A 13,149-nucleotide genomic window follows, 5' to 3' on the forward strand; every position below is an offset into this window, starting at 1 on the left:
GTGGAGCGACAGCTATGGGAGACATGCTTACTTGGCTGTGATTCAGGCTCACTGGTCTTCAGATTAATGTAGGTTTCCACAGCTCTTCAGAGCTCAACTAAGCGGCATTCACACATTAATGCGCAGTTGGCATCAGTAAGCAGTTTCTTTGGAAATTACGCACTAGCACAGAAAAGATGCCCTTCCTCATTCTCTACAGCTCAGACCCTGACTGCTTTCATTTGTTCTGCCCTTGAGGCTTAGTGATGTAGCTGACCGTGTCTTTTTTTATTCTTTTTCAGTGACACATAAGTGCCTCGGCCTGGAAATGTAAAGTCAAGAAATGGCAGAAGGTGGTAAAAATGGAGAGAGAGGAAGCGAGGACAAAGGTGGAGCAGGTGGCAGATCTCCCGAGGAACCCCACGGTCTCTCCTCAGTGGGTGCCACCTCCCTCGGGACAAAGAGGCATCTCCCCCGAGGGATTGTGATCCAGCTAACAGGGACTGAAGGAGAGTGGGACAGCCTGGATGAGAGTGAGTTCATCTTCTCCCTTGAGCATGATGAGGACTACCCTGCTATATCGCTCTCAAAGGAGAAACATTTTTCTGTCGAGGATGACAGAGGGGTGAAGTCCGAAGAGTTCCATGTCCCTCTGTCTCCCTCAACGCCAGGTTCCCTGGGGAACTGTTCTGGTTCTCTGGGCCCAAGCTTCCTCTTGCCTGGCCCGCCCTCACCCACCCACCGACCCTTAGCGAGCCTGGTCAAGTCTCTGTCCACAGAGCTGGATCTGAAAGAGAGCTCCACCCTCAAACCCAGACCTTTTCTCAGCCTCGTCAAGTCAATCTCCACAGAGCTTTCCCGCTCAGAGCCCGAGGTGTCGCAGTCCAAATCAGACTCCCGACTTAACCTCCACCTGTGGAAGCAGCTGACACAACCGAAAACCCGCAGCAATGGGGACTCTCGGACTGCTCCCCCATCTCCTAGTTCGCTTTCCCCAAGCGGAGACAGCCTGAAAGGTGGTTTCTTCAAAATGGAACTGGAGGACACCAAGAGGAAGCTCACTGAGGTTGTGCACGAACCTTTGAGCAGCATGTTCAGTAAGATCAGGAGGGAAGAAAGCTCAGGCAGCCCCAAACACCAGTGTAAGAACCAGGGAACTCACCAGATCAGCTCCAGAGGTTTGGGGCGGGAAAGTAGCACAGACACTGTTCTGTCCGAGTCTCCTGTGAGAAGCGCCAGGAAAACAGATGCTGATGTTTTTTCTGTCTTTGAGTGGCCTTCTGTAAGACATCTCGGGAGAACTCAGCACTGCCCCTGCCCGGTGCATCACCACGTGCAGCAACACAGGGATGAGGAGCTGGAAATATGTACAGATGGTGATATGATGCAAGTGTTTGCCATCGAAACTCATAAGCAGGCGAGGAGGTTGCCTGGTTCTCAGGCTCTAACAGCACCCACGACCTCTCCCGTTCCACAGCCCCCTCACCCTCTGCCACGAATGAGTTTATTTTGTGTGGCAGTGCTTTCATACGGCTACTTTATCCTACCTCTCAGTCCATACTTCTCTGGCCTGGCTCTGGGATTAGCACTGGGCTTCTTGCTAGGGCTTTGGCTCATTCGGATGGGTTCCTCCAGGTCTAGCAACTCAGTCCATACCTATAGACCGCCACAGACGCTGTTGGGAGAAGGGATTCTGACAGGTGGCATTGTAAGCACTGAGCCTGACACACTCAAGGTAAATGGATGAGTCATCAACGATGAAAATGTCACTTTTATTTTCAGACACCTCTGTTCAGCTCCAGTACTCACACATTTTTAGTTTGTCATAAAAATGCCTGGGAATCAAGTGCGTTATGGCACTTGAAGGTGCCATAATGCTCAACAGATACAGAATTGAATTTCTTTGTTTTCCTCATTCTCCAACTCACAGGGAACGGGGTTAAAAATGAGACTAGACCCGACAGCCAGTTGAAGTGTTAGAAAAAGGCTGGCAAAAGGGAGAACTAAGTAGTCCTGGATGAAAATTTTGAGGATTTATTTTACATTTTTGTTCATCAATCAGTGATCTTTACATATACCCCACATTGCACCTGTTTATAGTCTTTATACTATGAGCTCAACTGGCTCTATTTTGATTCAGAGGCTGTTAAGCTGAACAATTTTCCACCAAATGTTTGAAAACTGGCAAAAGCAAATGTATATATACTGTACATTGGCTTTTCCATTTTCTGCACTTATTAGCAAGAAAGTTCTTGGATTGAAGCTCTTAGTCATCTGCGGCCTTTCTGTCTGTCCCACCTTCCCTGGTATGGGTTATTTTTCAGGCTCAGATATGCATGTTACATCGACTGGAGATTTTAACTCTCTGAATTATAAGTTACTGTAGGTAATAAATCTAGTTCTGACTCTCAACTTAACCTAACTCTGTTTTTGAGATAGTCAAACGTTTTTTTTAAAAGGGAAGTAGTTTTTAATTTGTGTCAGGATGGTCATTTTCTTTGTTTGTTCCTTAACTGTCAAGACACAGATTTTTTTTAAAAGCAACCCAAAAACTATTCTAATTACATAGGTAGAGTTAAGGTTAGGGTTCGGTATTGCTGCTGAAAACTTTGATCTCAGAGGTTTAAATTGGCCATAGGCGTGAATGTGAGAGTTTGTGGGGCTACGTCTACACTAGCCCGGATAAATTTGAAAACGGCGTATACGTCTAAAAACGCTCTGCGTCCACACTATTGTTTTCATTCATTTTCACAGAGTTGTGTGTCCACATTGAAACGGCCGAAAACGCTTACGTTCCAGTACTGCACATGCGTGAAATGCCAGACGATTCGACCTGCGTCATTTCTGTCTGCCATTTATTTACTTTTTGGCTCTTTGAAACTTTGCGGCAAAATGTCGAGGAAAAGTTTTTTAAATGGACTCACAATGAGGTGGAGTTGTTGCTGCGAGTAACCAAAGTACAAAGTTGCAAAAGTGAGTGAGAATTAAAGAATTTGAAGAAAAGCTATGTGGAGCATGTTCAGACTGATATTAATCTTTAATAGGGCTGTCAAAATTGAGAGCAAACAAAACAACTGCTGTCTAATGCCCTCCGCTATCTTAGTTTAATTGGTCACATGACTGCATCACATGACTAAAATGTCTAATTTACGAAAAGACTCCGAGTTCGCTGTCCACACTGCGACGCAAAAACTGAGTTTTCAAATGGATCCGCTTTGGAGAGTGTTTTCAAAATACTCTGTTTTCCTTGACCAAAAACGCCGTCTCAGGCCAAAACGGAGAGAAAAAGATGCGGTTTAAAACGAAAATGTATTAGTGTGGACGTGGGTCTCTGTGTGTCAACACTGTGATGGAGTGGCAATCTCTCTTGGGTGTAAAGTCATTTCTATCCAGCTTTGACAGGTTTTGTCTGCCTGTGACCTTGAATTTGATAAGTGTTCAAAAGAATGAATTGAACAAATACTGTTGTATAAATATTATGTGGAGATGGGATCAAGAGTTACTGCAAAATAGGGCATTAATAGTCTCAGAACAAATTCTGATTTTTGACCCCCCTGTGCACAGAGAGCTGAAACAGGTTCATATTGTAGTGCACAAAGTTTTTTCATGTTGGCATGTTCCTACTCTGTAAACAAACTTCAGTTTTGTCTAAAATGTTCACATGAAGCAGATGGATGGAAACATGTACCTTAGTATGGTCACAGTGGGATTATGGCTATTTCAAAATGTTTACCTCTTATACGAATGAAAATTTACTAATTTCTGAATTCACTTTAAAAAGCTTGTTAAAAAATTCCTCCAAGTAAACTTCAGCACCCAGAGTATGCCAAGTAGTTGTTATTAGTCTTCACTGCTGCTCACTTGGTCCAAAATAACAATGTCATGCTGGCGAGTCGCTTCAGCAGGTCTGACTGTTTTGTTCTCAGATTAAAGCTTCTGAATGTGGCGTGCTACTACCGTACACGAGGATCCTGGAACACAATTAAAACCGTCAATAATGAAAAGTGCTGGAGCCGCAGTGATAATTGCTGTTCTGCTCCTGGCTTAGCTTGACACGGGGCAACCAGGGAGGACTACACCACCCAGACACTGTCAGCTCCAGAGGCAATTAGTGGGAAATACAGACTGGAATAAGCTGTAATTTGTCAGGATGGAGACTAGGGATGGAGAAGAGTGGAAAACAATGTTTGCTGTCTCGCTATTGAGCTACTTCCCTTTTTTGGCCATTAGCAGTTGGGTATCAGTTTGAAAGCAATTAAAACGTGAAAGCTGGGGAGGTTTGTGAGGCAGTCTCAGAGGTCATAGGGTGACTCTGCTTTAAATTATTAAATTACTGTGTGTAATGTACCAGTTAGTTGACTGGAACTTTAAAGTGGAGTGCACAAACAGTTAATGAGGTACTTTTGTTTGTTGCCTTAAATTAAATCTGGAAGTCTGCACTTCAATCGCACATTGAGTATTTGTAAAGGTGAAATAAGATAAAGCATATCTTTAAAAATCAAGAGAGTTGAATATAATTTGCCTAGTTTGGTCCCGAGACATCAGCTCTCACTGAAACCTTCACTGACAAATAAAGCGTTTAAAATGCACCTTTACTTTTCGCTCTCCACATCACATCTCAGTCTGATTACAAAGATCAGGATTTTCACGGCTGGAACAATTTGAGATGAAGTGTTTACTTCTCACTTGAATGTGCATAAAAACCCCTAGTGTTGATTTTAAATCACCTCTTACTTTCTTTCTTTTCAGGGCTGGATGAATGAGATATTTGATTACGACCCAGAAACCAGCCATCTAGGTCTGACTCACTCTGTGTTTGCCACCCTGGAGGGATCGTGTCTCCGTCTGGAAACGCCACGATCGAACATCAGCCGCAGGGCCACGTATGACGAGAGATTCCACGAGCCCACCTTTGTCAAGTCACGCTGCTATCAGCTGGCAAATAGCAAAGTATGAGAACTCGCTAAGTAATAGTGTTAAATGAAAGGTTTTACTGTATCTGAGGCCCCACTGGCTGAAATGAAATATTTGATTTTGAAATTAACTCTCAAGATTAAAATAAACTGTTTACGTTCCCCGTTTAACAGTTTTGCTTCAACGCCATTGAACTCTGCTTGCTTTTCCCAAAGGTATTCCTGCTGCCATCTGTGTTGGCGCAGAAGAGGATGTGGAACCCAAAGTATCCCATCTGCATCCAGCTAACCAGGGGGGCAAAATCTCAGGAGGATGAGGGGGGAAGGCGGGAGGAGAGGCGAGGATCGGAGTCCGGAGCCGAATCAGCCAGTCCAAAACCAAGATCCTCCAAATATGACCATGAGCTTCCCACCGTTCTTTACCTCTTCGGCCGTACGGGAAGAGAGAAAGAAGAGTGGTTCCATCATTTCCTGTTTGCATCCATGGACACAGAAAGGGAAAAGGAGAGAAACAGACAGAGCAAATATGTCTCCTGCACAAAGGGTATGACACGTTGTTAATGCATTAGGAATCTGTAATATATGAGTGGAATATGGATTACGTGCTCTGGCAATCCATTTCAAGCGAACATGCAATAAAAAACAGAGACCAGCCTTGTTTTGGGGAAACTTGAAACGGTTTTACTACAAATATTCTTAAATCAAATCTGTTATTTCATCATGCTTCTGTTACACTTCCCTCTTCCACTGGCAGCTTTATTCATCCGAAATCCGCGGCACTAAAAGTATCTGTCATGCTGCGCTCTTGGGAAAGGCTGGTTTTTAATCTAAACGGTCATTTTAGTAAATTCAAATAGAGTAATAGTTGAAATAATCATGCATGATTATTCCTGTGTCTGAGGAGCTGAGAATACTATTAGCGCTGTCTCTCCTGTACTGTTCTAGTAAAAACCTGAAGCTAGGAGATGACTAGCATAGCTTAGCATAAATGCACTGTCGTACAGGGGCAACACTGCCCCTAGCTTTGTCGTAGTGGTCTCACCTACTATATACTCGGGAATCACAGAATACAAGAACATATCGGAAAAGTGTTCATCAATACTCCCACACCACAGGATGATTCAGGGTTCAAACCACAGACTGTATATCAAAGATGGACAGACACTATTTTTTGTGAACTCCAGTTTTGAAAGCGCAACTTGAGTAGTTTGGCTATTTTTTTGGTTTAGGGGGGAAGGGTGGACCCGACTAAGAAATTGTTGATACTACACCCAAAATGATGTTTTATTCTAAATGAGAACATTATTGATATACTGACTTCAAACTAGTGATTGAAGTCATGGATAAAGCAGTAGCGCTGCTGTCTTATATGTACAGTCGCCCCCTTTTGGTCATTAAAAAGATTGTAGGTATGAGGTATTTCCACTTTAGCTTCACTTTCACATCCTGAAAACTATGTCTGTCCGTTACATACTGTAGATATGATTAGAAACTAATGGTCAGCCAGGTTCCAGTGGAGTTTACATGGTCAACAGATTGTTCCTCAAAAACTGAAGATATATGCTTGCAAAGAATTTTCTTTCAGATACCATCATCTACAAGTCTGTCCATCAAAAACAGACTTCCAGCTGCCCTGTTCATGTGGAAAATATATTAGAGGATTAATGAGGAACTGCAACATAAGCGATGATATGATCACTATAAAAAAAAGCTTTCAGAAATTAAAACCCATAGTACAATATTTCTCACTCAAGATTTCCAAGGTGGATGTTGTGAAACTAGCCAAAGTAGCTTGCAAGTTATCCCTTGCTGAAAATGAGACAACTTGCAAGTTGCAAATAGCCCTTCTCCGCTAGTACCTAATCAGCTCGACATAACTTGGTCATTTTCCATTATAATCCAGAACCAGAACTTAATGTGCATGGGGTTGTTATAGCAACACGGCCGAGAGTATCACACGTATGTATAGTTGCATATATATGTACATATATTTAGTTTGTGATATTACTCTGCTCTTTTTTTGAAGTTTGTGTCCCAGTGACAGGTCGGCCACGCATTGACTGGGTAGAATTAGCCATTTAAATCCGTGTCTGTGTTGTTTATGTTTTTTGAATACAGTTTTCAAGAAATAAATCACTTTATTTTATATTTTATATAGAGAGAAGATTTATGATTGGGCATGAGATTTTCTGGTTTTAAAGTGGGTCGCTTTGCTCTGAAAAATTATCAGAGTTACTTTTTGTCAGAACTATGATTAAATGATCCTGTGTTCTCCCAGGTGACCAAACACAGCGCACCAGTGTACAGGTTAATGTCCCGAGCAGCAGAGGCTCCAGCAGAGTGGGCAGCAGTGACGAGGACGCCCCATCCACACCCCCATTCCCCATTATCTCCGGAGCGCCCTCCAGTAGCACCAGGGGCCTTTCTGTGCTCGACTACCCCAGTTATATGGCCCGTCTCCTGGTTACAGAGGAGCTGACCCCACTCTGTAGTCCTGGAGCCAGCAGCACAGATGTAAGCTTTACCATTACAAACTATGCAGCCTTTAATTTGATCTAAACTTGTGTTTTCCTTGTCTTTATTTTTTTAAGTGTACCTGTGATCTAGCAGAGTACCCAGGGAAAAGCCAAACTGCCTGGGCTAACGCTCTACTCGGTCGGATCTTCTGGGATTTCCTGCGAGAGAAGCGCTGGGCCGACGCCGTCTCCCACAAGATTCAGAAGAAACTCAGCAAAATTAGAGTGAGAGCAGTAGTGAAAGCTGCCGAGTCAGAAAGGTTAACCATAATTACACCACAGTTTTGCCCCCCTGTGATTTTAAATCATGCAATATTCTCTACAGCTGCCTTACTTTATGAATGAACTGACTCTGACTGAGCTGGATATGGGCAGCTCAATGCCGCAAATCACCGCTACCTCCAGACCAGAGGTTAACCCCAGAGGTGAGTGCAGAGAGGAGATTAAACACCGCAAAACATAAGGGCAACACAAAATGCAAAGAGATTTACACAAATACACAAACACAGCAAGCGATGACCTCAGCATCAGATCAGACACGGTTATCCTGTCGTAATCTTGTGGGGCAGGGCAACCATTACTCTGCAATTTGGGGCATATTTGCGTGTGTGTGTGTGTTTTGAAATCAGGCCGTTTGGCTGCTCCTAACGATGAGGGAAATTTAAGCTTATCAGCATGAATGTAGCTGTGTGACATCATGACTTTTGTTAAGGTTCGTTCGAGTTAGGGAAGAGAAGAAAGCAAGCCCAAGTCGAAGTAGGTGTCAAAAATAGTGATCTTTATTACACACTTTGTGCACTGAGTGTGGGAAAAGACAATTTGCAATCGAATCTTCTCGTCAACTGAAGCATCAGTCTCCTTATATTGCCTTTATGACATCACAGTTGGATCTTTACTGGAAATGATCTCAAATGATAACAATTCCCCGCCTATCCCAAAGTTTTCCCTTATATAGACATCAACTGCTACTCTTAAAAGAAAAACAAGTGTGTATTACATTGTGCATTTTGTGAAAGTGTATTTATCAGAAAAACTGTCCTCAGATGACCCTCCTATTATTACTAAGTGTGTAGGTGAACGTGCGTGTGTGTTACATAAGTGCGTGCATGTAGTTACAGGCCGGCGTACGTGCAGAACCACACGCAGGCCTGCCAGGCCCAACAGGACTGGTGGGTCTAAATGGTGTGACTGCTCTAACGTGCAACAACTTTATATAAACAGTCAGTGTGCATTAATATTTGCTCAAAGTAACACAGATGTGATTAAAAGATTATACTGTCAACAGATTCAACAATGGTAAATGATTAATCAATGATAACTGATTGTAAGAATACAAAATAAAATATCTCCTGATCACACTCCTCCTCTTTGGCCTTTTGAAAAAAGGCCAACATTTAGAGATATTGTGTCACTCCTCCGTCCAGGCAGCTTCTCGCAACGGCATCATATGTTCCGGACCAGCTGACCCAGCTGAACCAGAAGCTATGGCCCTGCTCACCAGATTACCCAACACCTGCCTCACCAGAGGAATGAGACAACACCCGATCAGCAACAAACCTAGAAAAACTAGAAGAGAAAACATGGCAGACATAAACAATCCCTTATATTGCCCAAAAACAGATGTGAACCAATCTCCCAGCCTTGAGTTCACGCCTGATTGCTCATGCATGGTTCTAGATAACGTTTTCAAATTTTCCAGCGCCCGCGTGACTGTTCCGTCCGGAGCTGTATTGTTGGGAATAAAGGTGCAACATAAATCTCCGAACATCGCGCACACGCCTCCCTTCTCGGCCAATAACATGTCCAGCGCCATGCGATTTTGGATTCCCATTAACGACGTCGGACCTAATTGTTCTGCAAGACCTTCCACCGCGTCCCTGGTGAGATTAGAGAGTCTCAACACATTATAATGAACATAATTAATGCGATCAACATTTTTATTGGGAGTCACCCACAGAAACACACTTTCAAACCCGGCCGCTATCTGATCAACTAACTTATACTCATCTGGAACTCCTCGGGGAACTCCTATTGAGTCTATCCAGGTTGGCGAGTCCCGTCTTGGATCATACTTGTGGATAGCTCCTGCGGCTCTCCTCCGTCTGGCTGTAGACACATCCGCACCTTGCTGTGGGATTGTCTCTAGCCTACTGCCTATGAGCATCAAAGGTGCAGCTAAGCGCACCAGAGCACACGTTCCCACACTCCCCAAGGGAACCTGCACCAAAAGGGTGTACTCCCCACAATAATAATATAGCCCACCTCTCGCCCAGGTGCCTATAATTGTGCTTGGGTCACCTACATCATTGTTAGTCCTACCTGTGATTGTCCTCTGGCACCAGCTTGGATTAATCCTTCCTAGCCTAAATCTCACTCTGTCTGTAGAAAACTCAAAACATGTATAATTATCTCGTTTTGGTGTGAATGAACCTGGTTGTGTGCGTTTATCAATTGGCGGATATAAACCTGACAAAGTGGTGCAGTTACCTGTGTCCACCGCCTCTCTAGTTAATCTCAACATGCAATTATATCCCCACTCATCCTCTGGATACAGAGGAGCGGGTTCAGTAAACAAATGTGGTCGAGCGGTAGCACAAGCAACACAATCAACCACTTTCTGCTCCTTAGCATTTTGAGCCACCCAATCTAACCAAAGATTCCTATCTCCAAAACCTGTGGCACGCTCTATCAACTCCTGAGGTCTTAACCTAGTATAATCAGTGGCAACAAACCATTTTTGTTCTGGATCCTTGTAAGTAACTGTCTCTACGGGATCTGTTTGCACCGTGAGATTCAGTGCTGAGTCATTTCCCAGCGGTTTAAACCTGGGATTAAATAAATTCACCCGAATTAACCCGAATGGATCTGTCCCTACTTTATCTACCCCTACTACTAAATAAAACGCACCTCCATCAAACCCAGGTTCAGGGAGTTCACTCCATGGTCCTAGGGAAAGAGTAATAGGGTTATTTGTAACAGAATAATCTCTCTGAATAGCTATTCCTTCAAGGGCCGGTGGCACCGTTGGCTGCCATCCTACTCCTGTCCACGCGACCACATCCTGCCAAGAACACCACTGATCCGTTACATAGGTGTAGGTGTCACTATCCCATGATGGGCCCCACACCGACTTAGGGTAACACATCATTGGATGATAACAAACCCACACATTATATGTTCTCCAGCTATTCCCGTCACCCGAGCATTTAATTACCTGACACAAATCGAATGTGAACGCTGTTGTAGATCCATTAACATACCCAAACTCGACTCCGCCACTGGCTTTGAGACACCCATCATCCCCACCTGAACCAACCGCACGCTTGACTTTTTTCGACGATTTGATCGGTTCGGGCTCAGGAGCGGATAGACCTCTGTGTCTGGGCAATTCACCTGTCTGCCAAAAAACAAAGAAACACGTTATAACACTTATTAACCCCAACACCCCCGTTATTTTCCAATTTTCCCACAATTTCATGATGACTGTTCCCAGGCTCGTTTACTTTTACTCTATACTAAAAAGATAAAGTTACAAAAAGAAGAGTATAAGGTTATGAGTATAAAAATATGCAAGTAACATACAAAACTATTACGATTCCTTCAAACTATCAAATACTTTAGACTAGAGCCCTAGCCTATTTAAGAGCCTGTAATGGATTCCTCCTTGGCGCGTGACGCTCCTCTTCTTTCTTCGCCTCACTCAGGTTAGACTACTGAGGAGGACCGTAGCACAGGTGGAACGAGTATTATTCTGGCTCTATGTTCCCTCCTGCGTCGATTGGGTGGAAGCTAGCTCCAACAAACTCTCGTCCGCGACTGCACACTGAGACCAATGGAACCAGGTCTCCCCTTTTCCCTTTAGACGGACAGCACTGGTGGTTCGGGCAATTACTTCGAAAGGTCCGGTCCACCTTGGGTCTCTCCACTTTCGCTTAATGACCTTCAGCCACACCGCCTTGGCATCGGGGATGGACCTGTCCTCCGCTTTCACCCCTTCTCCAACCTGTTGTGTGAAACTAGACACAAGAGCTTTTAATTCTTTCCAACATTCAATATGTTTTCTATTACTTTTTACACTTTCTTCCGCCGGAACTGTTGTCCAAGGACCTGGAAACTGTCGTCCTGTCAACAGCTCATATGGTGTGAAACCTGTGGATTGATTAACACAACATCTTATTATCATCAATGCAACTGGCAGGGCCGCTACCCAATTTAGCCCCGTGTGAGCTGAAATCTTAGCAATTTTATTCTTCAGATTTAGATTCATTCTTTCTACCTTTCCCTGCGACTGGGGGTGATATACTGTGCCAAATCTATGTTGTAACCCCAGCTTCTGTTCTACCTCTGCCAAATCTTTGTTTTTGAAATGAGTCCCATTGTCGGACCTAATCCGCTTAGGGAAACCATGCCGGGGGATGTAATGATTGATTAAACACTTAATCACACTTTTTGCATCCTCCCTCTTGGTAGGCCATGCCTCAGGCCAACCCGTCAAAGCATCTACACTTACCAGTAGATATCGAACTCCTCCTGGACCTGGATCAATCATGTCAGTGAAGTCAATGACAATCTCTTCACCTGGTCTTTCTGGAATGGGGAACTTACCTGCCTCTGGTTTAATCACTGGCTTCGGATTGTGCCTCCCACAGATCAGACACGTCCTAGCCTTTTCCTTGATCATATCCTTCAAAAAGGGATGCCACCAATGGCACAGATGTCTCCCCATCTGGGCGACACCTACATGTCCAAGGCCGTGCGCTTCGGCAATCTTCTGTTTTGCCAAGTTGGCTGTCAACACTGGTCGACCGTCAGGTCCTCGCCAGAGACCTCCTTCTTCCCAGGCTCCTCGACTCTTCCAGATCCCCTTCTCTTCTGGGGCAGCCTCCCCTTGGGCCTTCCTGGCCTCCTCTAGCATGTTAACTCCTGATTCTTCTTCCACCGTTATTTGTACCATCTGTCGTGATGCTTTATAACCCGCTGCCTCTTTTGCAGCTCGATCGGCTTCCTGATTTCCTCTGGCCATCAGGCCGGTCCCTGAGGAGTGGCCTTTGCATTTTATGATGCTCACCTCCTCTGGATCTCCCAAGGCTTGCTCAAGTTCCTCCATTTCCTTTTTGTGGCAGATTGGTGCGTTATCTGCTGTCCTGAATCCTGCTCTTCTCCATTGGGCTAGCTCCACATGAGCTGCTCCAAAAGCATAAGCTGAGTCCGTGTAAATGTTGACTCTTTTTCCTTTTGCAAGTCTCAAAGCTCGACTTAGAGCAATTACTTCCGCTCTTTGGGCTGACTGCTGCCCTTCAAGTCTTCCAGCCTCCTTCACTTCAAATGCAGCCCCTTTTCTGCAAACTACCGCGTAGCCTGCTTTTAATCCTTCATTGTCCCTGTAGCAGCATCCATCAGTGAACCAATCTTCAGCTCCTGTCAGAGGTTCTGCTTTCAAGTCTTCTCTTATCTTCTCGTCCACTTCAGCTCTCTTTGCGCAGTCATGAGGTTCTCCTCCTGACTCCATTAAATCTGCCATGTTAATTCCTTCATGTGTGAAGGTCAAGTTAGGAGCATCTAAAACTCTACACACTCTCTGTTGTGTAAGAGGTGTCATGGTGAAGGCTTGTGAGTTAACATATGCCACCACACTGTGGGTGGTCAGCACCTTCAACGGATGGTCCCTCACTATATGTGCTGTCTTTTGTATAATTTTTGACACCCCAATGGCATGCTGAGTGCATCTCGGGTGCCTTGTC

At 44.4% G+C, this 13,149-nt stretch overlaps 1 protein-coding gene across 1 annotated transcript in view; it reads left to right on the forward strand.

Moving 5' to 3' along the window:
- tex2l (testis expressed 2, like) overlaps window positions 1-13,149 on the forward strand; it is a 36,006-nt gene that overhangs the window by 9,069 nt on the left and 13,788 nt on the right. The window contains exons 2-7 of the mRNA XM_080873056.1: window positions 282-1,714; window positions 4,729-4,929; window positions 5,109-5,436; window positions 7,171-7,406; window positions 7,484-7,633; window positions 7,734-7,833. Of these exons, the coding sequence (XP_080729182.1) occupies window positions 323-1,714; window positions 4,729-4,929; window positions 5,109-5,436; window positions 7,171-7,406; window positions 7,484-7,633; window positions 7,734-7,833 (2,407 nt within the window). The 5' untranslated portion in view covers window positions 282-322. The remainder of the gene's footprint in view (window positions 1-281; window positions 1,715-4,728; window positions 4,930-5,108; window positions 5,437-7,170; window positions 7,407-7,483; window positions 7,634-7,733; window positions 7,834-13,149) is intronic.

Source organism: Rhamphochromis sp. 'chilingali' (assembly GCF_963969265.1).
Source record: "Rhamphochromis sp. 'chilingali' genome assembly, chromosome: 22".
In the NCBI taxonomy this organism is placed as follows: domain Eukaryota; kingdom Metazoa; phylum Chordata; class Actinopteri; order Cichliformes; family Cichlidae; genus Rhamphochromis; species Rhamphochromis sp. 'chilingali'.